At 42.8% G+C, this 24,383-nt stretch overlaps 11 protein-coding genes across 16 annotated transcripts; 8 read left to right on the forward strand and 3 right to left on the reverse strand.

Moving 5' to 3' along the window:
- Nucleotides 1-788: 788 nt before the first annotated feature.
- On the reverse strand, nt 789-2,954 carry LOC122617295 (mpv17-like protein). 2 transcript variants are annotated; one of them, XM_043793096.1, is made up of 5 exons: nt 2,708-2,849; nt 2,514-2,605; nt 1,840-1,969; nt 1,371-1,483; nt 789-1,152 (listed from the first exon to the last, which is right to left on the reverse strand). In XM_043793096.1, the coding sequence occupies exons 2-5, from the start codon at nt 2,533-2,535 to the stop codon at nt 875-877; spliced, it is 543 nt and encodes a 180-aa protein (XP_043649031.1). In that variant the 5' UTR covers nt 2,536-2,605; nt 2,708-2,849; the 3' UTR covers nt 789-874. The 2 variants fall into 2 exon arrangements, with proteins under 2 accessions (XP_043649031.1, XP_043649030.1); XM_043793095.1 differs by lacking the exon at nt 1,840-1,969 and having other exon boundaries at nt 2,708-2,954.
- Nucleotides 2,955-5,357: 2,403 nt separating this feature from the next.
- On the forward strand, nt 5,358-6,821 carry LOC122617379. The gene is made up of 2 exons (XM_043793222.1): nt 5,358-6,043; nt 6,108-6,821. The coding sequence occupies exons 1-2, from the start codon at nt 5,484-5,486 to the stop codon at nt 6,679-6,681; spliced, it is 1,134 nt and encodes a 377-aa protein (XP_043649157.1). The 5' UTR covers nt 5,358-5,483; the 3' UTR covers nt 6,682-6,821.
- A 95-nt stretch (nt 6,822-6,916) lies between these two features.
- On the forward strand, nt 6,917-7,619 carry LOC122616714 (dynein light chain Tctex-type protein 2B). The gene has a single exon (XM_043792260.1). The coding sequence runs from the start codon at nt 7,022-7,024 to the stop codon at nt 7,535-7,537; it is 516 nt and encodes a 171-aa protein (XP_043648195.1). The 5' UTR covers nt 6,917-7,021; the 3' UTR covers nt 7,538-7,619.
- Nucleotides 7,620-7,705: 86 nt separating this feature from the next.
- LOC122616713 (DDB1- and CUL4-associated factor 13) lies at nt 7,706-9,359 on the forward strand. Its single transcript, XM_043792259.1, has 3 exons — nt 7,706-7,921; nt 7,974-8,688; nt 8,745-9,359. The coding sequence occupies exons 1-3, from the start codon at nt 7,852-7,854 to the stop codon at nt 9,298-9,300; spliced, it is 1,341 nt and encodes a 446-aa protein (XP_043648194.1). The 5' UTR covers nt 7,706-7,851; the 3' UTR covers nt 9,301-9,359.
- A 385-nt stretch (nt 9,360-9,744) lies between these two features.
- LOC122616872 (sugar transporter SWEET1) lies at nt 9,745-12,681 on the forward strand. Its single transcript, XM_043792450.1, has 3 exons — nt 9,745-10,069; nt 11,740-12,145; nt 12,218-12,681. Exons 1-3 carry the CDS (start codon nt 9,900-9,902, stop codon nt 12,326-12,328), a joined length of 687 nt encoding a protein of 228 aa, XP_043648385.1. The 5' UTR covers nt 9,745-9,899; the 3' UTR covers nt 12,329-12,681.
- A 12-nt stretch (nt 12,682-12,693) lies between these two features.
- On the reverse strand, nt 12,694-13,801 carry LOC122616871 (deubiquitinase OTUD6B). Its single transcript, XM_043792449.1, has 2 exons — nt 13,128-13,801; nt 12,694-13,067 (listed from the first exon to the last, which is right to left on the reverse strand). Exons 1-2 carry the CDS (start codon nt 13,714-13,716, stop codon nt 12,724-12,726), a joined length of 933 nt encoding a protein of 310 aa, XP_043648384.1. The 5' UTR covers nt 13,717-13,801; the 3' UTR covers nt 12,694-12,723.
- A 293-nt stretch (nt 13,802-14,094) lies between these two features.
- On the reverse strand, nt 14,095-17,215 carry LOC122616873. Its single transcript, XM_043792451.1, has 4 exons — nt 16,750-17,215; nt 16,420-16,513; nt 15,160-15,278; nt 14,095-15,068 (listed from the first exon to the last, which is right to left on the reverse strand). Exons 1-4 carry the CDS (start codon nt 16,799-16,801, stop codon nt 14,809-14,811), a joined length of 525 nt encoding a protein of 174 aa, XP_043648386.1. The 5' UTR covers nt 16,802-17,215; the 3' UTR covers nt 14,095-14,808.
- Nucleotides 17,216-17,825: 610 nt separating this feature from the next.
- Nucleotides 17,826-18,624, forward strand: LOC122615607 (protein Z600). The gene has a single exon (XM_043790617.1). It carries the CDS (start codon nt 18,274-18,276, stop codon nt 18,544-18,546), a length of 273 nt encoding a protein of 90 aa, XP_043646552.1. The 5' UTR covers nt 17,826-18,273; the 3' UTR covers nt 18,547-18,624.
- LOC122615608 (gonadal protein gdl-ORF39) lies at nt 18,557-18,817 on the forward strand. Its single transcript, XM_043790618.1, has one exon. The coding sequence runs from the start codon at nt 18,698-18,700 to the stop codon at nt 18,815-18,817; it is 120 nt and encodes a 39-aa protein (XP_043646553.1). The 5' UTR covers nt 18,557-18,697.
- Nucleotides 18,818-18,886: 69 nt separating this feature from the next.
- LOC122615606 (gonadal protein gdl) lies at nt 18,887-20,080 on the forward strand. Its single transcript, XM_043790616.1, has 3 exons — nt 18,887-19,032; nt 19,088-19,382; nt 19,576-20,080. Exons 1-3 carry the CDS (start codon nt 18,887-18,889, stop codon nt 19,717-19,719), a joined length of 585 nt encoding a protein of 194 aa, XP_043646551.1. The 3' UTR covers nt 19,720-20,080.
- Nucleotides 20,000-22,118, forward strand: LOC122615605 (peptide methionine sulfoxide reductase). 5 transcript variants are annotated; one of them, XM_043790612.1, is made up of 4 exons: nt 20,000-20,132; nt 21,090-21,283; nt 21,394-21,654; nt 21,714-22,118. In XM_043790612.1, exons 1-4 carry the CDS (start codon nt 20,082-20,084, stop codon nt 21,946-21,948), a joined length of 741 nt encoding a protein of 246 aa, XP_043646547.1. In that variant the 5' UTR covers nt 20,000-20,081; the 3' UTR covers nt 21,949-22,118. The 5 variants fall into 5 exon arrangements, with proteins under 5 accessions (XP_043646547.1, XP_043646550.1, XP_043646546.1 ...); XM_043790615.1 differs by having other exon boundaries at nt 21,090-21,271; XM_043790611.1 differs by lacking the exon at nt 20,000-20,132 and adding an exon at nt 20,371-20,559 and having other exon boundaries at nt 21,090-21,271.
- Nucleotides 22,119-24,383: the final 2,265 nt, after the last annotated feature.

Genomic DNA, 24,383 nt, shown 5'->3' on the forward strand with positions numbered 1-24,383 from the left:
ACACACGCGTATTGACAAATTGCAATTTAAATAGACAGCAATAAGTTAAACAGACGCACACACTCAACGCATTAACATGGGGTGGATATCGAAGGGAGGCAGCCGAAACACGCCACGTCTAATTAGTTTCGCTGGGCGCTCCGGGAGCTCGTGGTTCAAGGGTCAGGGGGTCAGGCGTTCGAGGGCATCAGACGGCCGAGATGGTAGAGATGAGCAATAATTAGGCAAAAAGTTAATGCGATCGGGGAATTACAATGCATTTAGCCACGGATAGCTGCCATTGAACAAGAGGCATAAATTAGGGAGCAGTATCCAGTATAAATGTTAAGGCCAAAAACAAAAGCTCTTATATTCACTTTTGTGACGAAACTTGATTACTACTGTGGTGTGCAGTGCACGTAGTGACGAAGCGCACCTGGTTACAGCTATACCAAAAAGAGGGAAATGGACAATATAATAATTTTAAAAATGCAAGTTTTGCTTTTATGTCACATCAATTGAGGTCCACGTGTTAAAGGTTCAGGGAAACGTGGTGGATAGTTCTTTATTGTTTGTGTGTGGCAAATGTTGATGGAAACATTTACGCACACACGCACACAATTTAACGCATTTACACACGCTCGCTGATAAACGGCAGACACACCCACACTCGCACTCGCACACACACTCACAGAAATAGAGATGAATAGAGGGTAAGTAGTAATTGATGAGTTTCCGTTTATGGGAACATCAATCATACGCACTGTATGCCAACGCTCTGCAATCAGGTTAAATAAATAAGTCCACCACACTGCTGGCTTCTCCTTTATTTGGCAATGCATTGTCGAAAACTATCTAGGACTATATACATGGTTACGGTGCGTATATTAAAATCTCATGTTTCGGAATTCCTTATGGCAGCTGCACTCTTGCTGGCATCAGTTGCAATCTCTTTCGTTGCCACTGGCAGACTCTGCCGCTTGGTCCAGCAGAGAATATTCACCCAAATCAGTCCACAAATACCCATATAGATGACACGGAATCGAGGGGCCACCAGGGAGAAGTTCAAGGCCTGGGCGGGCAGCCAGAAAATACAGGAGCGCATAAAAGTCGGCACGAACTTTTCGCGGAGTTCCAGGAAAACATCCTCGGAGCCTTCCATGATGGACATGCCTGGAAATTCAAATTGGTTAGTTGGTTAGTTGGTTGGTTATTTGTCACATAACAAGGAATATATGTGAAATATACACACATTTAAATGTACTTAAAATTGATTGAAATGCCTGTACATACATATATTTACATGTTTAAATTTTGAATAACCATGAACATATATTATCAATTTAATCTACATTTTTACTTTGCTTTATAAAGAAGCCAAGGGATCTTACCTGCATAAAACACAGTTAGTAGATAAGGCGTTAGTACAAACTGGTCAAGTACTAATTTTTTAACTATTATAACCTTAGTGGTGCCGGGAAAAGCGCGATCTAGCCATTTGTACCTGCGAAATTAATTAATTGAATTAATTAATTGCTTAATTACAACTAAGATATATATATATATATAAATGCTAAAGCAGGCTAAGTAAGCAAGATCATTTTTGGTATATAGAGTGCATGTGGAGTTACTTTATAGCGTTTTTTGTGTATTTGTATTAAATTTATGGTGTATGTATTATTTTATGTGTAAGTAGTTCATACATGGTGTTTGTGTTGTGAAATGCTACTTTAATATTCCGGGTTATAGTGTGTATATCCTTGTGTGCTTTCTGTTTTCTTTAGTTTTTTTTGTTTTTCAATTGGGAGATTCCCGGTAGCTAGCTTCCTTCGAACATTATCATTATCATCCCAAACTTACGTTGCATTTTGACTTTTATGTCGTGCAAATATGCCCCATTTTCTCAGTGCGTTGCGTGCTTTTCTGGATAGCTTTTCGCTCTCACTCAACGGAAGAGGAAAAGCTTGGTGCTCTGGTGGCGTGGGTGCTTCTAGAGAGAAAGTGTGAAGAGAAAGTGAGTGGCGGAGAGACATGCTCTTGACTTGCGACACGTGCTCATGGAGCTTTTACGGAATCGTAAACAAATTGATAAAAGTCAAAAACAACAACAGAAGCGTACGGCGAAGCAAATTGAGGAAATAAAAAGAATGGTTAAATGGCGAGCATGTAAGTGTGCGTAAATTGAATGGTCCACCGATGTGTTAGTATGCAGACAGCTGCGGTCAACGTAATAGTTGCGACGGTATATTCTCACATTTCAAGTTCCTTTTTAATTCATACAATAATCAGAAATTTGAAGAGTTCACGATTTTAGAAAATTAATAAATATATTATAGGTTTGTATAAAAAAATATATGTTCTGTTATATTAATCAAGATAATTGGATCCGATTTAAGTTTTTATAATTACTATTAAATAATCCATCAGAATTCAAACAAAAAAGCAGAGCTACTATGTTGGCCATCACTGTTCACATGTACAAGTAATAATAATATGTGGGTATGTACAGATTCATTTATCTGAAAGGCACGAACCAAAGGTAAAGTGTTGGGGCATATACCGCAGTGCCCATCACGGCATATCTTCCTATTGTTGCATAATCGATATCCTCGCGCTCGCTCGCCGTCTACAGGGCACCAAAACAGGATTAGAAATCGCCAGATATACCCTCGGATGTCTGATATCGGATATCGGATCCACACTAGTGTCTGCAAATGCAATTACTTACGGACAGCCAGCGCTTGGATGCGAATTGCTGGGAATACTCGGCGCCCACATAAAGACTCCCATAGATGGCGCTATTGGTCACGAACGGATAGCGATTAAACAAAGTGCGTACTCCCGAAATTAAGCGAGCCATTATCTCTCTTACTTAAATTTCGATTAATTTTAATAACAAATTTTAATTTTTTGTGACAACTTTCTAATGAATATTTTTTGGAAGCGGCCAGCCGCCAACGTTGACGGAGCTTTACTGAGGAAAATTCCGAACGATGGCTCAGCTGTTACAAAAGACAATAAGTGAAAAGCAGAGAGCCAGACAGAGAAAGAAAAGAGAAGGACGGTCAACTAAGAGAAAATATAAATGTTTACGTTTTCTGAATGCAAGCAAGAGCAAGGAGTAAATCTTTATTGCTTAATAAAGCTTGAAATGCAGTTAACTAAGCGATATCTTAGAGGGCCTTATCAGTGCTTACAGATTAGATTAAATCGTATTCGTTGCTTTCAGCATTTAATATCAATATACCAACGAACTTTGAAGATGGGGATATACAAAAATTATTTTAAGACCATTGAGGAATAAGAAATGACTAACAAGTAACGTTTATGTTCAAAACTAAGATAAAAACTAAAAACTATCATTTGGAAACCCAATGAGAACTGCGGTTGAGCTCGTTACTTCGAATACTCCATTGCAGTGAATGGAATTTGAGGGCTAAAACAAGCATATCCAAAACAAACATTTTCATTTTTGATCAGGATTACTATTTGAGCAGATCTGACGACTTTTACGGCGCTTATTTGACCTATACAAATATTGAGATTTCAAAAGTTTTCTACGAACTCTTACGCTCAAAAACAAACATGGAAATAAATCGGTATACACCAGCTTATTAGCAATATCATATTGCTGCCATTCGCTGTTTTCAATTATAAAATACTCTAATTTGGTATACACACGGCAACATAAAATATAGGTCTTCCCTTGACCAAACCCGGAAGACTAAATATGGTAGCTGCTATAGGAACAGCTGAAAAATGAATTGAAAAGAAATCTTGTTTTTGCTCATAAATCGTTCCAATTCGGTAAAGCCCATTTTTAAAAATATATAATTACTGCAAGGGTATATACACATAAGCACGGGTTGGCGATGCCAGCCTCCCTTTTCGATATCCTTTGGCCTTAACTATACCCATTAGATGTGATCACCCTAGCAGAATTTCAACTCAACGGGTTATATCGTCGTCGGCTTTGAAGGCTTTCGTCACCTATTTTTTGATTGGATCATTTGTTGCTCTAAACGGGTAAACAGCATTTTACCTGTAAGTAAAGAATAAAATAAATAAATAATCTGAATAAACCGGCTAGCTATACCTCTACAAACAACGTAATCTAATGACACCTCACTCAATAATAGCAAAATGCTTATCATATGCTCTCAATAATGACTTTCTGTCGCTGGAGGTTATCAAGTGACAGCAACTATTGAAGAAAGTGGGTTTACTTATCAGAACATAACAAAAGGGGATTCGTTAAAATCGGACACGGTTATTATTACTTTAAGACTAGGACAAAAACAAATACAATTGATGCATCCGAGACTTTTAATCGAAAAGGCAGCTATTTAATTGTTTTTAAGACCATTGAGACATGGGACGTGGTCCCCCATTTTCTATTTACGAATGATATAAATGTAGATGATTTATGCTGAACTTTGTAAGCGGATTTGGTTGGTTTTCTTCTGTTAGATCTATCAAACTAGATATTTTCAAATAATATTGATCCAAACTACTAATAAAATTGAGTTTTGGGAGCGAAATGCCTCATAAATATGTGAAAAGTCGAATCTATTACTATAATATTTTTTGATCTACAACAAATGGCATATACTTCCTTTCAATCGATTTTTGTATATTGTGCAACTAAAGCATTATTTGTTAACAAATGTTACTAAAACCCATGATGCAAAGGCAACTCCCGAGCATTCTACACATTCTCTAGCAATTGCAAAATTACCTCCATCAAGTTTACAATACGTATCCCACTTAATCAAGGATACATGCAACTTCTTATGTCAGCAAAACCAAAAAAAGGAAAAACTAAGGAAAAAACAACAAAAGTTTGGCCCATAAAAATGCAATAAGTGTATCAAGTCTGGAAAACCCTTTTTGGCTAATGGCAATTTACGCACGACTAGCAAACACCAGGGAAGGCAGTTGGGGAAAGTCGGAAAAGCCTTCAGAAATCGGTGGCGGAGAAACGACAACTTTGATTGAGTGCCGGGGAAACTGAAGGCAAAGGTGTTAAAACTGAAACCAATTTAAAAAGTTCTGCGATACCATATGGAAAGTGAGCCTGGAAGGCACCAACTTTCGGTTAGCTGTTGGTATACTCGGAAAAATCGCAGAAAACTGTTCTGAAACCAATGAGGGAAAAATGTTTAATGAAGAAAATTGCATTATTTTAATTAGTAAATATTGAGTAAAGTTTTAAGTATTGCGGTATTCATATTACAAAACATAATTACATAACCTTTTGATTTTCTGCTATTAAATCTATATAATTAATTCTCTGTAAGCCATTGATAGAGAGAATCATATCCACAAAACTCAATATTTTATTTTATTCCATTTATTCTTCCCAGTGTACTCACAAGTAGGCAGTCAGTTAGTGACAAACAACCCGAGCACACAGCGCCGCACACACCTGAGTATTTTCACAGTCAGGTGACAAGACGGAGACATCGACGACGACAGCGACACAAAGTGGGAAAGGACCAAGGATGAACCTGAGTACCATCCTGAGGAGTGTGAGCAACGGTCTAGGCTTTGGAACCTCCACGAGAAAGGGGGACTTAAGTCGTCCCCTGGCCACTTCTAGCTCCACGTCGAGCTGCACTTCCGAGAATTCTAATTTCGATCCCGTTTCCAGTCTCCTAATTCCCTCGGAGGACGAAGAGGACGAGGCCATATCACTGGGCGAAAATCGCCTGGCCTCAGCTGCTGCAAGCCTGACCAAAAACCAGGTGGTCAATCCCTACCAGCAGACCGTCCAGCAGATACTGCGACTGGTGAACGAGCTGGAGCACACCATTCACGAGGATCGGCAGCAGGAGTTCAAGCTACGAATGGCCCTCGATCGGCAGACAGAACGGGTTCAGGAACTGGTGTTTTCCCTGGACACGGAGAAGAAGCGAAACGGGCGCCTGGTGCAGCTGCTCCGGGGAATCGATAGCTCCAGTTCGGGGGAGAGCGATCCGGAGGAGAGGGGCCCCAGCGGATCCCATGTGAACTCCATTGGGGAGTTGTACGACTCCATCAGTCCCCTGCTTATGCAGCAGCGGTGAGTTTTAGTTTACTTTACATTAGAACGGATATATTTACCAGGTACCCTGAGATATTTGCAGATACGATGAGCTCTCCGTGTCCCATCGCCAGAGTCGTCGGCAGTTGGCCAAAAGGGAGAAGGCCCTCAAGGTACTGAAATGCGAAACAGAAGAGCTGCACTCCAAATATGACGAGCTCTTCGATGAGTACCGGAGTGAGCAGCGCCGTTTCGAGATGCTGTGCACTCGATATATCCAGATGCAGTTGAAGAAGAAACAGCAAATCTTCAACCTGAAGAATACGCTCGGCCAGGCCAGTGAGTGCATCTTCCATGCCCAGGTGGCCATTGATGAGTGCTGTCACGCGGAGCAGACGCCCATTTCTCCGGAGAATCTGGAGAACTTCCGCAGGAACCTGGAGTGCTTTATGGATGCCCTCAGGAATTGCTGTTGTCTGCGAAAAGTCCACGAGCTTCAGCAGCAGCAGCTCAAAAAGGAGAAAATGGAAAAGGGCCAGCACCAGAACCAGAATCCAGTCAATGATGTACTCACTCCGAGGGCCAAGGAACCCTCAAGTCCCAGTAGTGGCACCTACGTTCAGAATTTGTCCAACCGACGTCCTCGTATCCGACGTTACAGGCATTCAGCTCGTTAAATCTTCCCTTTCAGTTACTACTTAACGTTAGGTTAGCTTTAAAGTCTTTTATGTGGAAAAAAATTGCTTCATTTAGCCAATGAAAAGTGTAAAAAAAACAAAAATATGTTTTTGCAAAATAAAAACCTTACAAAACCATAGATATCATTGCACTATAAAAAACCAAGCTCAAAACAAATTTAGAAGTTAGGAATACAAAAAAGACAGGTTGTTAACTTTAGAAAACCCAGATAGCCAGGAGAAGATTGTCCTATTTGATTATTTGTCTTAACTTCTCGGTTATTCCAATCGAAATATATCTGGGATTTGAACGAAACACTGAGGAACAAATATCGCAAAGATGTCGACAAATAGACCCAAAACCTTTTCGACTGGAAAAGACTTCTTTCGAGCGTCCGCGGTCAGCGGAGACAGCCGATCCGAGGTAATGTCCCACAGTGACTCCGACGACGAATTGGAGCAGGGAAACGAAGACAAGCCGGCATCTGATGTCACCATCTACAACGCCTACAACATGGGACCAGCCTTCGGCAAGAAGTTCCCATTGCCGTACATTCGCCTGCTGATCACCCAAGCGGTCAAGGACAAGCTGGCAAACAAGACCTACAATCAGACGGAAGCCCTGAAATGGACCCGCGAGCTCGCCGATGATATCAACATGAAGATGAAGGGACGCGGTTCTTCTCCGAGATTCAAGCACGTGGTGAACGTAATGCTGTATCAGCAGACCGGAGCCGGATGCTTCTATGGCGCCCGCGCCATTTGGGATGAGTTTTCTGATGATTACATAACCTTCACCTTCGATGGCGGCAGTTTCGTCTGCATTGCTACTGTTTTTGGTTGCTATCAGTACTAAGTTACTTGATTTTCAAGTAATAACATAAGAAATTGTTCCGTATTGTGCAGTTGAATAAAATAGACGTTGAATTGCATTGCGATTGAATGCCAATTCACTTTAGATATGAGTTAAATTCCCGCCAAAAATTCGAAATTTCAGTGCTTCCCTAAAGGTTTCACATCAGTGTTGCCACACCCGAACCCGACTACAAGCTGCTGACAGCTGACTGTCGTGCTGTGTGGCAACACCGTACCACGCACATGTTGTTTATGTTCGAAATTCACGGATAATTTCTTTTTACGCCGCAGGAAAGCCCAATAAATGCCATCAAGATGAAGGTGAAAATGATCAGTCGCAATCCGGATAATTATGTCCGAGAAACCAAACTGCAGCAGCATAAAAGTAAGGTCAAATAAGCAGAAAGTTGAAGGTATTAAAAGAACACCACTTTCAGTGCCCAGGAACTACGATCCTTCGCTGCATCCTTTGGAGGGTCCCAGAGAATACGTGCGCGCCCTGAATGCCACCAAATTGGACCGAGTATTTGCCAAGCCCTTCGTCTGCAACTTGAGCGGACATCGCGATGGAGTCTCCTGCTTTGGGAAGCATCCCAAGCAGCTTTCCACCTTGGCCACCGGCGCCTATGACGGCGAAGTGCGCATTTGGGATTTGGCCAATCGCATTAGCTCTCGGAACTTCGTGGCCCACGACGGTTTCGTTCGCGGCATCGCTTACACCCAGAACGGAGGTCGCATCTTCACCGTGGGCGACGATAAAACCATCAAGGTGTGGAAGGCAGAGGCTCCGGAAGTCGGTGAGGATGAGGTGCCGGTGAACACTATACTGAGTAGATTTGGACTCCACGGCATCTCGCACAATCGCAAGGACAACAAGTTCGCCACCTGTGGCGAGGTATGCGCCATTTGGGACGAAACGCACAACGATCCTCTGAAGACCCTAAAGTGGGGCGTCGATACCCTACACACCATATCCTATAACCCCGTGGAAACGAGCGTCCTGGCCTGCTGCGCCAGCGATCGCAGCATTATCCTTTACGATCAGAGAGAGGCGCAGCCATTGAGGAAGGTCGTCCTCACCATGAAGAGCAACAAGTTGGCCTGGAATCCCATGGAGGCGTTCAACTTCACAGTGGCCAACGAGGATTGCAAGTGAGTAAATCGGCTAATCGAAGAGAAACTATTGCTAGACTCTATATCCTTCGCAGCCTTTATACCTTTGACACCCGCAAGCTGGATACTCCGCTAAAGGTTCACTTTGACCACGTATCCGCCGTCACCGATGTGGACTACTCGCCAACGGGCAAGGAATTCGTCTCGGCCAGCTATGACAAGACTATCCGGCTCTACAATGCCCACCACAGTCACTCGCGGGATATTTACCACACGAAGCGCATGCAGCACGTGGTCTGTGTGGCCTGGTCCCTGGATAATCGATACGTTTTCTCCGGCTCCGACGAAATGAACGTCCGCATGTGGAAGGCGAAGGCATCCGAAAAGCTGGGTGTTATCCGTCCACGTGAGCGGGTCAACTTCAATTACCAGGAGGCGCTGAAGCAGAAGTACGCCGCTCATCCGCAGATCAAGCGAATCGCCCGCCATCGCCAGGTGCCGCGTCACGTGCTCAGTGCACAGAAGAAGATGCGCACGGTCAAGGAGAAGGAGCAGGTCAAGGAGGCCAATGTGCGCAAGCACACCAAGAAGAGTAAGAAGGTGCCCTACGTCAGCGAGAAAAAGAAGCATGTGCTGAAGGAGGAGGTGTGAGGATGGCTGTTTGCGACTGTAGTTGGATAAGTTTAAATAAATTGATTTTTGTAAGGAGACTCGTGGGATTTTAATCTTCGAAAGATGTGTTAAGAGGCCCAATCTGCCACGAATTTCACTGTTACACTTATTGTTCTCAAGTGACTTTCAGTTTGATCAAGTAATCAGTGCAGTTGCTTAGCTTAAACTATTGTTTGGCTGTTATTTATTGATATTAGAGAAAAGGAAGAGGTTTACTGTGTTGATTCTCCCCAAGAAATACGTTGCTGTTGCCCCAGAGAGAAGCCTCATTTGCTTTGCCATGCGGCAACGTTTCGTGGAAGTTTGAAATTCAATTCGTATCCGATAAGCCCCGCGGGCGATAACGTTGGGGAAATCGGAGAGACGTGTCCATTTCTAGGGGATTCTCGATTATAAAAGGTTGCCAGCCCCGCCGTTGGGGCTCAGTATTTGTTCGTTTGTTGTTGCGGCAGCCGCCAGTCGGTCCAGTCCGGTCGTTAGTTTTTGTTTTCGTTCATTTGTTTATACTCTCGCGGCACTCGCCCCTCCCGTCCCCACATAACTCGTTTGAAAGGCAGCAAGACCGAGCAATTGGAATCATGGAGGCACTGGGAGATCTCTTGGCGCCACACAGCGAACTCATCGCCAAGGTAGCCGGCACCATTACTACCCTGCAATTCCTGTCCGGAGTGGTGCTGATGAACGACATCCGCAAGAAGGGTAGCAGCGACGTCTACCCCGTGGGACCTTTCCTCTTCGGAGTGGTGCTGTAAGTAGCCCAATTGGCTTTCCGTGATGCTCCACTGCATCGCAGAAAACTAGTGGGGGCAGAAAACTAGTGGGGGGCAGAAAAAGAGTGCGGAAAACACAAAAAAGGCAGCGCATCTGTGTGGGAATGGGAATTGATTAAATTTTTGAACTGTCGCCATGACACCACAGAATCGACTCTCCCCAAGGCCGCCGCCGAATCGGTTTTGCACTCGATTCGAGAAGATAACAATGGAATCGGTTACATCACTCCGATGGCCAAAGGGAATTCCACCTCGATCATCCGCGACCGTTACATTTCGAAATCCCTAACCTTGTCGGGAATCCGCCAGCACCTTTTACTGCCTTATCGACGCGAGACCCCTCCAAACACGTAGCTCTTATCTGGAGTGTATAATTTTAGAGCCTCCATTACGAATGCTGATCCGGTAGAGTCTGTCCAAATCTGGGAGAGCCGCTAATCGCTATACGACGGACGCGAGATAGGCGCCCTGCCCTCTCCACGTGCTCGGCATAAAGCGGCTGCCCAGATTCCAAGGGGGTGGCCACTGGCCACTGGTGGTGGCGATGGGAACGTCAAGTCACTCGTACCCACAAACAATAGACTCTATAAATATAGCACTGCCTATTACTACATGTGAATAGTAGTGTTTGCGTAGCAAAACATTATCTTCCCCACTAGATTTTCAATAATGATACATTCCTGTTATCAAATCCGGATTCCTACTGGCTGAAACACCGCGAGTGGATGACCTTTCGTGATATTTACTCACCACAAGAACATCTTTATTTTTAAGTCGAAAGTTTCCACTGTTTACTCGCTGGGAACAGTGAACATCCCAAACGATCCCAAAGTGCCAATGGCACAAGTACCCATGCCATCACTGGCGCTTTTCCGGGGTGCTTTTCCGGTGTGCTTTCCCGGAAGGTGTTAACGTGGACTGTGTCAAGTGTAAGGACCCGCAGACATGCAAGCGAAGCAACAGTTGTACGCTAAACGAATTCCACTCCATACAATGGGTGCTCAAGGTCTGGGTCAAGGGCGATTCCCCGGCCAGTCTGAATTTCATTTCGCCCGGCGCAGGTGTATTTCACCATGGTGGTGGCTCTATGATAGCTTGATCGATGATAATGCTGCTTATTTGCTTTTCCGCGTGTTGAGCTTCTTATCAACTGCTACGTGTACCATGATTTGCAGACCCTATTCTGTTCATTTATCTATCTGTTCCTAGTATACTCGTAGGATCTGATAACACGATAATTATATGTAAACTGGTTTTTTCAATGAGGTAGCTGATTAAAATGTTGATTTTAATGCTCACTGGGGCACTTTAAATGAAAACTAGTTCCATTTCTCTGGATTTGAACTTTCTGTAACGATTTGATGGGGGAAAACTGGTTTGGGCAGGGTTAACAAATTAGAATTCTACGATCCACGAAAAACTATGGTCTATTTCATAAGCTAACTGGAATTCATATGATTTGAAGCCTAATATACAAGAATTTTCGAAAGAAAACTTCTTTAGCTCAAACAATTTTTGGAAAATACAAGAAAGAATCTCAATAAATTGCTAGTTCCTTTTGGGAGTGGGAATGGTATCAGCATTACATTTTCAATTTTCAATTTACATCAAAGTAATTTACTAATACATTTATCTTTGCACTTTCAAGGACCATTCTCAGCTTAAAGCTGGCCAGCATTATGAACGATGCTGCCATGATCAACACGAATTTAATCGGTCTGGCGATCAACTTCGTCTTCCTGTCCGGATTTTACTACTACGCCTCGAGCGACAGCAGGAGCAAGATCTGGAAGCAGATCGGCTACTCCTCGGTGTTCCTACTGGTCATCACAGCGTATGCCAACTTCGAGGATCCCGCCAAGATCGAGTTCCGCCTGGGAATGCTGATCACCGGCCTCCTGGTGTGGATGGTGGGCTCTCCGCTGCTGCATCTGCCGAAGATCATTGAGAAGAAGAGCACCGAGGGAATGCCGTTCCCCATTATCTTTGCTGGTAATCTGGTGGCATTTTCCTGGACGTTGTATGCCATCTCCATCAAGAATACTGTGATGGTGGTAAGTTATCAATTGAATATAAGAAAATACAAACGCGGAGATTATCTGTAACCCATATTTCTTCTATTTCAGCTGCAAAATCTATTGCTGCTGGTCCTGGGCGGCATTCAGCTCTCCATGTTCGCTATTTACCCCAACAAGCCGGCTGCCAAGAAGCCCAAGGACAGCAAGAAGGACAAATAATTGAAATCGAACGCTTTACCTAGAAAAGAGGACAAATAATGGGTTGTTGCAACAATATTACCAAGTAATAAGTAGTTAGGCTCGAGGAATAATCAAATTATTGCTTGAATTTACACTAAACCGCCACAAGAAAACTAATTGGAGCTAAACGAATTATTTTTCTATATAGGAAATATTTTCTTAGAACAAATCCAGCTAACTAAGTTGCTAGCTAACCTAGAATTGTTATTATATTGACTATTATTGTATATAACTACTACATACTTGCAATTTTTGACAATAATTCAAATCTTCCAAATGCATACGTATTTATAAAGTCAACATAATATGTAATAAAACAATCTGTTACAAAATCGAGTGAGTTGAATTGGTGGGAGTCATTGGGCATTTCCCCTTCAGGCTGCTGCCACTGTGGAGTTGTAGTGGGCGCCCAGTTGGTATATGTGGCGGTGGTAGCAGATGACCAGCGGTGACCCACCGAATTCCTCTTGTCCCAAGAGTGTCGGCGCTCCTTCCGCTTGGATAACTTCAATGGGCACCCGGAGCAGCGATGATATGGCCTTCAGTTCTATGTGGCCACCCCAAGCGTGAGTTTTGGCTATGTCGTGGCAGTACTGTTCGAATTGCTCGTCGTTCAGAAGATCTCCTGTTTCCGGATGGACCATGTAGGAGATGAGCGAGTCCTTGTGGGCACGCACATAGTTCGCAGTCTCCTCCCGCAGCTCCTGAACACTGTGACCTTCAGTAGAATGATTATGGATTAGTTCCGTGCTGTGTGGACTGATTGGAGAAGTATTACCTGGAAGAGCATTAACGATGAGTTGGTGTCTGATGGACTGGTACAAGCAGTCGCCATCGGAGGGTATATTATGAAGGCATAATTGGCGCTGGGAAAGCTTTGCTGTGATTTGCTGCAATTCGATTAACTTGGGTGTTGGCTGATTGGCAGCATTTTGCAGCTCAGTTTTGATCTCAGCCTCGCGAGCACGTGCCTCCTTGGCCTTCTTATCCCTGCGTTTCTGTGCCTTGGAAACGCGCTGATTGGACGTTAGCTGCTCCTCCTTTTCCTCAACTTCCTCGTCATCTGGCACTACAGCTTCCGGCTTTTCCGCTGGCTCCCTGACTTCCAGCACCTCTGGCGCCTCCATGGCTTCCGCCGCCTTGAGTTCCGCCTTGTGGCGCTGCTCCAGCTCTCCCTCCAGGCGAGCCATCTCCTCCAGGAACTCCTTCCGCTTGTTTTTATTGTTCTTCGGCGCATTCTTCTTCATGGCCTGCAGCTTGGCCTGCAGTTCCTTGCGCTCGCGACGGTGCCGGGCTCCTATGTCCTCCAGGCTGACATCCTCCAAACGGGATTCCAGCTCTGCAACGCCCTCATCATCGCCAGACATTTTGATTTATTTAAAAAATAATAATAAACTTAATCCTGACAAAAAATCGTTGGCAGGTCTAGGAAGAGTGACCAGGCTGCGATCGTTATTAAATACCAAAAGCTGAGTGTCACATCGTGACCGTTATAAAATACTTTTAGTATATTAGCTGCTTGGAAATATACCGAATTTGAATTTGAAAATTCTAATATGTAATGAATAATTTATGAAACAAACTTAATTATTCACTATATACCTGTTAAATATTTAACCAATTATTAAATGTAAGCAGGGAGGGTATATCTCAACTTATTTTTTATTTCACTTACAATTCATTTGTACTTTGCAATGAACTACACAAAGTGAATATTCCCACACATAAAATAAAATTTTGAAATGTTTTTCAAAGCGAATATTATTTTGCAACATGGTGAATTTTTTATTTATGCTAAACATAAAACGTCCTATAGTGAGAAACTAAATACAGGCGACGCCAGTGGCGAGAAATCGGCTCAACCAATTCCTACTTTGGATATTTCTAAATCTTAACTAGAGTTGACGTAATAAAATCCAATTATTTTAGTATGTACAAGCAAATGTTTTGACTGGAATCGGCATTTACAAAAATGAGTAAAACCAAAATGGGTTGCAACAATTTGATGTTAGTTTGAACCTTATGCTTTATACAATTCACACGAGTGTTGACTTTAAAAAACTGGCAAGCAATCCAGATGACACGTTTCTTAAAACTCTATAACACATTCTTAATTGTAAATCAGAAATCGTATTATTTACATTGGCCAACGGCGACGACTCTTAATTTACTTCATTTACACACTTAAAAGCGAGAAGAACCTAAGCCAGGTGATAACTTGTCACCTCGGAGGCCTCCTAGCCACTAACATCCAAAGTGATATCTACTCAGCCACTAGCCGAAAACTACGCAAGTGTCTCGTCTCATCTCCTTTCGTCCAAATAGATACATGTATGTATCCATCGTTTAGTGTGATTTTGCCCATGTTCAGTCGAACGTACATGCACAGAAGGAAGCACTGGCTAGCTAGGAATTGCCAAAGAGCAGGCTCTGCCCCTCATTCGCCCTTTCGATCCATCCTAGAGGCTCTTGGTGATGTTCTGGAAGAGGCGACGGCCCCACCACGACTCCAGGTCGAAGGGCTTGAAGTCCTGCAGCGCTGGACTCGGCGGCTCCACCCAGACAGTGGCTGTCGAGGCTGCGGGCACCGGGCTGTTGGCCATTATGCTCTCCACGGGACTGGCGGCGCTGTTGTTGTTGGCATCCGCCACCGGCTTCTCCACAGGCTTGGCGGTTGAGCTGGAGTCGTAGGGGTTCTGCGCCACCAGCATGTTCCAGGCTGTCAACAAGTAATTGATTATTACTTACAACTTAATACATATTTGCTAACGTATTTATACAAATTTACAAGGTAAAATTGTCAGACTTACAGTCATTTATGTAACGTATTATTTCCTCATGCTGCGGCGTTATCACCTCATCCTCGATCAGTTTGGTAGGCGTTATCCGCTTGGAGGCGAAACTCTGTTGAAACACCGGACGCGGTATGCTGTTTTTGAAAATTGAGGAAAGATGCATTAAATTTTAATAACAATGCTTTTGAATTTCCATGTGCAGGCACTTATGCAAGCCACACGAATCTCCTCAAACATGTGGACTACGAAAATAAATCACTTGGGGAATAGGGAAAAAGGGGGGGTAACTTGAGTTCGACAACTTGCTACTCAGTTTGAGGAACGCAAAATGCATTTTAATTCGAGAAAGGCGCGACTGCGCTGCATTTTACCGAACCAAAGCGATTACAATAATCGCTTTATGTTGGCTCTTAAATATTAAAAGTATAAATTAAAAACATATTTTTATAAGTTATGGAATACTGCTATTTATAAGAGCAACGAGTACTGATAAGCTATCTACAGTGGCAGATAGGGAACAGTGCCCATCGATTGACTGACAAGGATTCGTGGTTTATTAATTTAGATAAGGGAACTTCAGTGAAGGGTTAAGTAATGAATATTTAGAGTGTGATCTGTATATCTATTAAGTGCCTTGAAGATCCTGTTCCAATGCAACGGCCATCGGAAGTTCTAGAAGAGTCGCATCCATAAGATACTTTTAACAGTCAGCGCAATACTGCTGATATAAGAGGCACAAAGATAAACACGAACAAGATATACACTGTTAAGCTTTTTATGGGCACTCTAGATGGTACAAAAGGTGGAAAATTATATTGAATTTGAAATGAATGATTTAAGCTAGACTTTTGGAGTAACTTCACACCCTTGCAGGAAAATTAACAAATTAATCAGGCTTTTTTGGCACAGCCTTTGTGGGGTATGGCCGAGAAGTTACGTTGGAGCCGTGACATAACGGGCGTGGAAAAGTCAATGCCTCCGGGGCATTTAAATTAAAATGGAGCCGATAACCGACGCCTGACCCACGTGTTTCCAATGGGTCTCCTAGGGAGAATAAGACTGTTTGCTCGGGAGCAATTAGCATTACTGTGCTAGGTCGCCGCGGATTCTTACGACAAAATGTCAGTGCGATAAGACGAGGGTCTTGAACTCATTCCACCCATTTCACCCATTCCACGATTTCCCCCGCCACTTTTCCCGCTTTCCACATTTCACCATGTGCCGACCGTTTGCATAAGCACCCAAGATTTTTCGGTTTGGGCATGGGATTCTTACTTTTTGTGCTCCTCGGGACTGTTCAGGTCGAAACTGGCGTTCCTCCGGCCGCTCTCCTTGATGCTTTCGAATTTTTCAAAATTTTGTGCCAGGCCTGCGGATGGAAAACATGCGATGGAAAGCTATAAAATACGCATTTACAGTGGAAAACGCCGGCAAAACAAAAAGTTAACAGCGCCGCAGATTTTCGTCTCTTCTCTTAAATTATGCTCTCTTAAGTCATTTGTATTCGCATTTGTTGAGTATGTTTTTGTGACATAACAGCTGTTCTCTTGAAAGGGTCTATTGTGGCATTATTAACCATTATTATCATCAATATTTTGGACTCACCGCGACGCGTTTTAGCAACGATTTTGCTGGGTCCCTTGTTGATTGTGTACATGTTGGTTGGTGGGGAGATGTAGAATACCAGGGCAAAATATACTTTGTCCTTTCGATTTACGTATGGTTGTTTTCGTTTCTGGCAACGAAATGCCTCGCCGACTGCTATGTTTTTGGGTATTTTTCCGCTCTAGGCAATCATATGATCATTGGCAGCCCACCCTGCCCCACGTCGCCTCCTTTTGGGCTATTGGCATACTGTCGTCTCGACAGGTTACACAATACACTTTACTTTTACTTAGGGCAGTGATTCTGATTTAGCGCTCTTTGATTCCGATTCTAGTTTCGATGGCTGCCGCACCGCGCCCGTATCAATTGTTTTCGATTGCAATCGCCGACAATTGCTCCTGCAAACGCGTGTGGCGCTTATAACGTTCTGTGTTCGGCGGATGAGGCTTCAATGCAAGTGCCCCATTCAAATCGCATAACGAAATGTTAAGAGAGACAACCGCAAGAGCCGAATGTTAACGCGTTCATGCGGGGGATATCTCGAGTTTCCCCAGATCGTCATTTCTTTATGGCAATAACCTAAAGCAGTGCTTTTCTTTGACACGCACTTATTTTATTAGACTTTCAACTACAATGAGCCACACCAATTGTTTAGGAAATGGTTTAGAAACTAATATCAGTGAGATTTGTTGTCACATTTCGCGGAGTCGATTGACGCATAAACTGTTCAACCGATGCACGTGTGTGCTCACCATATGATTCCGACAGTGTGTGCACACCCTATAATGGCATTGTGTTCCTTCACCTGCGCGCGTCTTTTAAAAGCTTATAAATTGATTAGGGACTACTTTTAATACATACATCTACCATTAATGTTTATTATCCCAAAACTTAAAATATAACATGTATATATAACATATGTTTCATTAAAAGTTAGTTTGGTATTCATATTGAATTATCTAAAGCATTTATAGACCCAATACAAATGTCTTTACCATATTATAATTATCTTGAAATTATAGATAAACTTGGCTCAGGCATCAATCCTGTGTCAAAAATGTTAGGCGCGATTTAGTAGTCTTTTCCATAATAGTTATGCACTTACAACGTCAAATGTCAGAATTTGACTCAGAGATGTGTATGCTCTATAGTCTTAGGAGTTTTTACGAATCCCTTTCTAATTTAAAGCGATTAGTAAAAGGCGGACTTTATGGCGGTAGACTAAAACCCATTACACATAAAGCCGAAGTCCTGGCTACCTGCTCGCGTAATTCTGAACGCATTAAAACGGGATTAGGGAAACTTTTCAGACGAAAATTTAATTACGAGCAGGTAGCGCCATAAAAGTGACAGATGTGGAAAACGGATAAGCAGTATTTTCCGCACAGATATTTATGGCAGTCTTGAAATTGCACACTCACATCAAGGGGATATAAAGAGGGCCGGGGGCAAAAGGAAATCAGTAGCGAGTCAGCAACGTCCAGCTTCACATTAACTTCCTGATCAACCGACCTAGTAGTAATCATGTCGTCGACCAATGAAACCAACCAACTGCTGCAGCGCCTGAACAGCTTGAAAATCGTGGAAACCCCAAAGGAGCAGAGGGAGTTGGGGAAACGCGAGTGCTACTCCCTGGACAGCAAGAAGTATTCCCTGGTACCAGCCACCCCTAGCAGCGGAGGACTCGGAAAGTTCCAAACCGAACTCAAAAAACGTCGCAAAAACAAAGTGAATCGCATGTGCACTTACGAGGCTGACAAGCAATTCATCAAGGCACGCAAATCATTGAATTTCTAGTCATAATACGAACCGATGTAATCACCTTAGTCATAAGCAGCATTGATTTCAAATCGTACAAGTCACATTTTTTTTCACGCTCTGATACAAATAATAAATACAAATACATTTTAAATATTTTACGTTGCGCGCCTTTCTCTGACCTATCGATATGTGGGCGGCCAAACTGATTGTGGTCACACTGATGCTGCTGCATCTGGCAACCCTGGCGCTCAGCTGTTCTTGCAGCAAAGAGGCGAATTTGGAGTGCGGATGCACAAAACATCATTAAAAATTGGAAATACTTGGGAATTACTACTAATTTTAAAGTACATAAATAGAAAATCACAACTAATTTAAGATGGCGGACATAGCGGCAACCAGCGAAGGTAGTTCAAACAGCAGTGAGGCAGTAGTGGAGCATCAGCAGCCAACTCCGGAGTTTTTACAGCGCAAAATATACTATTTGGTGGACCAACTGCGAACTTACCACTCGGAACTTCCCGAGTAAGTTCTTAGTGCTCACTTTATTTAAATATTTAACGCCATTTATGATTAACAGAAACCTACAGACACGCATTTCCTACGATTTACTCACCGAACTCGCCAACTGTGTGCTAAACGAGGGGATTTTTGTGATAGTTAAAGCACTAATGGAGTTGCAACACGAAACCGAAAGACACTTGATTAAAATGCGAATGCAGGTCGAGAACGAGTATGAAATTGAGGTGGCCGAGTGGAGGAGCAAGATCAAGGATCCCGAGGAGCTGCACCACATCTTAGGGCTAATGAAAATCAAGCACACCAAAAAACTACTCGAGTCGGACAAGAAGATTATCGAAATACTAGACCAAAAGGTGAAGAGTCGTTCACTTGCTATCTAAATTTCTTGTATAACAATAGTCTTATCCCAAACTGAGGTATTATATCTAAAGTTGAGACAAATTAGACAATTCTTGAATGGTTAATCACTTAATTTTAATCATAACATCAAATGCTTTTATAGAAACTCGAATCTAGACTTGAATAATAACCAATATCATTACACAGGTTAACGACCAACAATCCACTTTGCAAAAGGCCGGCGTTCCCGGCTTTTATGTCACCGAAAATCCGAAGGAGATCAAAATACAAATGTTCCTGTTGGACTTCATTTTACGTTTAAGCCGGCTAAAATACGAGCCCAGCAAATAACAGTTTGTACACAATCCGGAGAACACAAAAGACTGCACTTGACTTGTTCAAATTAGAATATTAAAGGCAATTAAATTATAACCCTGATCAAACGTCCCAGCTGTACGATCCATTGTGGCCCCAAGAAACCTGAAGCGCTGCGCAGTTTTAATCAGCGAGGAATCGGCAGTGGGAGAAAGAGACGGGCCGCCAGAAGATTGAAGAGCGGGAGAATTGATAAAGATAGCGCAGCCCTCTCAACATTCGCGTAGAAAGCGGGAGAGGCGGCAGTATAAATTGGGCCGAACTTTCTGCAGATGCATCAGTTCTGCTTTAAGTGTTGAAAGCGACACATTAAATAAACAACTTCAAAAAGTGAAAACATGTCTCTGACTATTACTTCCAGTGTCACTCATCCTGAGCTCAAGGATCTGGTGAGTAATTGGTCTAGAAACGCGTGAATGTTACCCAATCCTGTGCCTACTGATTCCTAATGTCCTGCGGTTCAATTAGAGCACCAATTTAATTTAAACAGTGCTATGACAGCTTAAGGAAAATATTTGAAGTTAATTGCCTGCGAAATGTGACTAATAAACAGTGCTTTTTTTTAATATATTCATTTACAAACATGAAATTCAACCTCAAAGTTTCTTGAACCCCACCAAGGCCGAGTGGCCAATTTTGATGTGCGTAGTCATAAAAGCCAGTTTCCGACTTCTAATGCCAGAGTAATTAAAGCACATGCGAACACCTTTTTGCTGGCTAGAGGAATTCGGTTTGTTTTGGCCACGTTCAGTTGCTTCCCAACAGTTGAGCAGTTTACACCGAATAATGTTTTCGCGACTGTTTCGTAATTTCAAGGCAAGTTTCAGCCACATAAACAGCGCATTTAAATAGTTTAAAAAGTGATTTAAGCTGGCACTAAGTTAGTTGTTTGCTATGCGAAGTGGAGCGCTGTAAACGAGCGGCTTTTACTTTCTTTAAAACAGTTTTTCCATTGACCTTGATTTTGAAATTGATTTTGCAAGATTGTGTGCGAGGGAGATAGTTGCTGAATCAGCTGTTCGACAGCTGCAAGTGCAAGGCGAAGAGAGCGAAGCCCGAAAAGAGCGCGAGAGCGAGAGAGACATTTAAAAAGAGCGCAGAAAGTGCAATGTTATTTTGCTGACGACACCAGACGCGAACAAAGTCCCCAAAAAATACTTTAAAAACTCAAAAGCTGCCGAATATTGCATTTATTACATACAATTTTGTGCCCAAAATGCGCTGTTTGCCGGGCTACGGTTACGGCCTCACATTTCTGTTCCTGGTGTGCGCTAAAAACCATAGATACAATGTCTAAAGTTTACAAATCTGTTGCTCATACTCCGCTTTTCTTCTTCTTCCTGCAGAGCACCGTTCGCAATGAACAAAAGGAGCTGAGCATTTCGCCGGTTCACGATGTGAATGTTACCAAAGCCACGGCCACCTTCGGCATGGGCTGCTTCTGGGGCGCAGAATCCCTGTATGGAGCCACCCGTGGGGTGCTGCGGACCACCGTGGGATACGCCGGCGGCAGCTCGGAATTGCCAACGTACCGTAAAATGTAAGGGAGCAAGTAAAGAGCATTAATCATCCATGTGTCTTCCTTTCACGTCCCTGCATGTTGCATCCCATAATCCTTTCGGACCCGGTACTAACTACCCATCTCAACAGGGGCGATCACACGGAGGTGCTGGAAATCGACTACGATCCCACGGTCATTAGCTTCAAGGAGCTGCTGGAGCTGTTCTGGAACAATCACGAGTACGGACTGACTACGCCCATCAAGCGGCAGTACGCCTCCTTGATTCTGTTCCACGACGAGGAGCAGAAGCAGGTGGCTCACGCCTCCAAACTGGAGGAGCAAGAGCGCCGAGCCCCGGAGGTCATTACCACTGAGATTGCCTCCAAGGAGAACTTTTACCCAGCCGAGGCGTAAGTTTTGACTATGAATATCTGAGTTCCGCGATATGAACTTCCTTGTTTGCCTACAGGTACCACCAGAAGTACAGATTGCAGGGCCACAAGGACCTCGCCTCCTCGCTCAATCTCAACCCCAAGCTGCTGCAGACCAGCTACGTCGCCACCAAGCTGAACGGCTATCTGGCCGGAGTCGGCGGCATCGAGCAGTTTAAGGCGGAGGCGGAGACCATGGGTCTAACGCCCACCCAGCGGCAGTACTGCTACTACCACGTGGAGCAGAACGAGGGCCAGGGTCTCTACTGCTGACATGGTCGAATCTGCATAGACGTTAAGCGTAGATCATACACCTAGGGGGGTAATTTTATGGATAATTTGCTTGTTCAAGACATATTGTGTATTATTTAGACTTAGAAACGCATGAAATATATATGAAACGCATATATTTTGTTAATATAATAAAAATATCTCAAACCAAAGTTGATAGAGTTGTTTTTGGTTGGAGTAACAAGACTTCGATTTGGAAAGATCTTTGTAGTTCTTTCTTTGCAGGGGAGAACCGCTTCCATGAAGTACTATTTCGCAACAAAGGCAATGAACTTATTTTTGGCACCTGAAAGATACAATACTGCAAATACAGAGGTGCTACGTGCTAATACCGAGCAATAATATTCGACTTGATCCTCCCATGTCGAAAACAACATGATAACCAACTGAACAATCTGGCGTGATAAACAGCTTGCAAGTCATATTAAGTTCCTGTCCAGGATCCTGCCTTATCTGCCATAAACACCCGATAACAATTTCGCTGGGTCATCTGTTTATTCAACTTTAATGAGTTTGCATTGCTGTCAAGATCTGAACGAAATTCAGCTAGAATTAATATAGAGGGTCATTATGTATTATATAATTAATATATTTAAAACATGTCTGTTCATTATGTAATAAAATATTTTTCGAAAACCTCCCTATCATAACTATTTCTTTAAATATTTAATATATTTTCTTTTTAGCAGAATGGCATGGCAATAAATTTCTTTTACCCAAGGACAGTAATGTTACTGACCTCAAGACGTTCGCCTTTCTTATAAATAGTACACATATTTAGAAATTTATAAGTATGGGAATAAATCGTTCAGGTCCATAAAATGAAAAACGAAAACTATCAGTAGCTTTGTCTAATCATAAACGTTTGGGTAGTTTACACTTAATTTGAGGGTCTATAAATTGTTGGAAGGAGTGACTGGCACTAATCGATTGAAAATAGAAAAATGCACTTAGTCATAGGTGAAGATCTGATTAGCGAAAATGAAGTGGATTATATATTAGTTAGTTTCATTAGATCACCAAAAAGTGCATTCTTAACTGTTTACTTCTGCGATGTATGTATATTGAGTACTTGTAATTGTAATAAAACAGCCGAAATATTATTATATTCAATAAATTTTCTTGGAAATTATTCTAAGTATTGTTCACTTTAAATTATCATTATTTCGTAAAACGGTTAGCACAAGAGACAAAGACTAGGATAAGATTTTTGCGACCTTTACTGACCAAAGAAAATGATAATGAAATGATAAGAAATACGAGAAAGTTAAAAAGATTAACATCCCTTCAGCCAAAAAGCGTTTTATAGTTTAAGCGTATATTATAAAAATTTCTTCAAACTAGTTGAAATCTTAACTTTCCCGGGTAGGCTATCTTGGGAATATTCCGGATACTTTAGTTATGTGCGAACTATTAGATACACGGATACACAGATACATATAAGCAGGCCTTCAACCCAAATTTCGGCGGATTTGACCGCTCTTTGTTGTCTCTCTTCCTCAAAAGCAAATTGCAAACAAATGGAGCTCCTCTGACATAATCTCTCCTGCTCGCTCTCGCTCTCTTTCTGCCATTGCCCCCCATTTCGCCCCACTCGGCCCTCTCGTTCGCTCCCACGCGAGCCGGTTAGCCGCGTGTTTGGCGATAAGTCAAATGGATCGGGCAAATATAGCGAAGCATTTTTTGTTTACAGCTGGTGGAAGATTTAAATTGTTCTTTGTTAAATGATTTCTATGTGAAAGAGTGCGTGGAATCGGCTTAAACCGGGTCCATCAGTAGAGATCGCTGAAAAGTATCTGATTTTTCAAGAATCATAAAAATCGGAGAACTTCTCGAGGAGTGACAGACTTGGTCGGTTTGGGGGAGTTCCAACGGAGCTACTTGCATCATTTTTGGCTTGTGCATAGATTACTCGCCCACCCATCGACTGTCCAAATTTGAGTTAAAACCATTAATTACTTGGGCTGTGGCGAATTTTACAAGATTCTCCGTTATAGTTTGCCTCGCGAAGAAGAAGAGCCGCCTTCACTAGACGCGCTACAGACATAGCAACAACTACAACAAGCCCACTACTACAATTCATCAAAAGTTGTTGACGGCGACGATCTATGCATGTACGTATGTACGCATGTACATATGTATGTACGTTCATAGCTTTCTTGAATTGGCCGCACGGGCTGATAATAGTTTGTTTTATTGGGTGGGAAAGAGGAAAGGGAAAAGGCAGACGGCTAATCAATCAATGGGTCGAAAAAATAAAGTTGCACAAGATTTTCCGATCCCACGGGGAAATGGAAGGTCACCGGGGGTTTCACTACTTGAAATCTCGGTGATTTGCAATATTAAATGCGTATGAAAGGAAGCCGGTGTATTTGCATTGTCATTTTGTTTGGGAATTAAGTTCGTTTTAAACTAAT

This window comes from Drosophila teissieri, chromosome 3L (assembly GCF_016746235.2).
Source record: "Drosophila teissieri strain GT53w chromosome 3L, Prin_Dtei_1.1, whole genome shotgun sequence".
Taxonomy (NCBI): domain Eukaryota; kingdom Metazoa; phylum Arthropoda; class Insecta; order Diptera; family Drosophilidae; genus Drosophila; species Drosophila teissieri.

Bases quoted from the DNA above. Each gene is read 5' to 3' on its own strand.
- LOC122617295 (XM_043793095.1), bottom strand. From the start codon at position 2,839: ATGGCTCGCTTAATTTCGGGAGTACGCACTTTGTTTAATCGCTATCCG. The intron at 2,606-2,707 runs GTAAGTAATTGC...GGTGCCCTGTAG, and splicing joins CATCCAAGCGCTGGCTGTCC to ACGGCGAGCGAGCGCGAGGA. The intron at 1,484-2,513 runs GTTCGTGCCTTT...TTAATTTCGCAG, and splicing joins GCCCCAACACTTTACCTTTG to GTACAAATGGCTAGATCGCG.
- LOC122615608 (XM_043790618.1), top strand. From the start codon at position 18,698: ATGTGGGCGGCCAAACTGATTGTGGTCACACTGATGCTGCTGCATCTG.
- LOC122616714 (XM_043792260.1), top strand. From the start codon at position 7,022: ATGTCGACAAATAGACCCAAAACCTTTTCGACTGGAAAAGACTTCTTT.
- LOC122615606 (XM_043790616.1), top strand. From the start codon at position 18,887: ATGGCGGACATAGCGGCAACCAGCGAAGGTAGTTCAAACAGCAGTGAG. The intron at 19,033-19,087 runs GTAAGTTCTTAG...TATGATTAACAG, and splicing joins TACCACTCGGAACTTCCCGA to AAACCTACAGACACGCATTT. The intron at 19,383-19,575 runs GTGAAGAGTCGT...ATCATTACACAG, and splicing joins TCGAAATACTAGACCAAAAG to GTTAACGACCAACAATCCAC.
- LOC122617379 (XM_043793222.1), top strand. From the start codon at position 5,484: ATGAACCTGAGTACCATCCTGAGGAGTGTGAGCAACGGTCTAGGCTTT. The intron at 6,044-6,107 runs GTGAGTTTTAGT...AGATATTTGCAG, and splicing joins CCCCTGCTTATGCAGCAGCG to ATACGATGAGCTCTCCGTGT.
- LOC122616871 (XM_043792449.1), bottom strand. From the start codon at position 13,716: ATGTCTGGCGATGATGAGGGCGTTGCAGAGCTGGAATCCCGTTTGGAG. The intron at 13,068-13,127 runs GTAATACTTCTC...ATTCTACTGAAG, and splicing joins CATCGTTAATGCTCTTCCAG to GTCACAGTGTTCAGGAGCTG.
- LOC122615607 (XM_043790617.1), top strand. From the start codon at position 18,274: ATGTCGTCGACCAATGAAACCAACCAACTGCTGCAGCGCCTGAACAGC.
- LOC122615605 (XM_043790610.1), top strand. From the start codon at position 20,440: ATGCGAACACCTTTTTGCTGGCTAGAGGAATTCGGTTTGTTTTGGCCA. The intron at 20,560-21,089 runs GCAAGTTTCAGC...TTCTTCCTGCAG, and splicing joins GACTGTTTCGTAATTTCAAG to AGCACCGTTCGCAATGAACA. The intron at 21,284-21,393 runs GTAAGGGAGCAA...CCATCTCAACAG, and splicing joins TTGCCAACGTACCGTAAAAT to GGGCGATCACACGGAGGTGC.
- LOC122616872 (XM_043792450.1), top strand. From the start codon at position 9,900: ATGGAGGCACTGGGAGATCTCTTGGCGCCACACAGCGAACTCATCGCC. The intron at 10,070-11,739 runs GTAAGTAGCCCA...TGCACTTTCAAG, and splicing joins TTCCTCTTCGGAGTGGTGCT to GACCATTCTCAGCTTAAAGC. The intron at 12,146-12,217 runs GTAAGTTATCAA...CTTCTATTTCAG, and splicing joins TCAAGAATACTGTGATGGTG to CTGCAAAATCTATTGCTGCT.
- LOC122616873 (XM_043792451.1), bottom strand. From the start codon at position 16,801: ATGTACACAATCAACAAGGGACCCAGCAAAATCGTTGCTAAAACGCGT. The intron at 15,279-16,419 runs GTAAGAATCCCA...TTTCAAAAACAG, and splicing joins AGTCCCGAGGAGCACAAAAA to CATACCGCGTCCGGTGTTTC. The intron at 15,069-15,159 runs GTAAGTCTGACA...ACTTGTTGACAG, and splicing joins AATACGTTACATAAATGACT to CCTGGAACATGCTGGTGGCG.
- LOC122616713 (XM_043792259.1), top strand. From the start codon at position 7,852: ATGAAGGTGAAAATGATCAGTCGCAATCCGGATAATTATGTCCGAGAA. The intron at 7,922-7,973 runs GTAAGGTCAAAT...CACCACTTTCAG, and splicing joins CAAACTGCAGCAGCATAAAA to TGCCCAGGAACTACGATCCT. The intron at 8,689-8,744 runs GTGAGTAAATCG...TATCCTTCGCAG, and splicing joins GTGGCCAACGAGGATTGCAA to CCTTTATACCTTTGACACCC.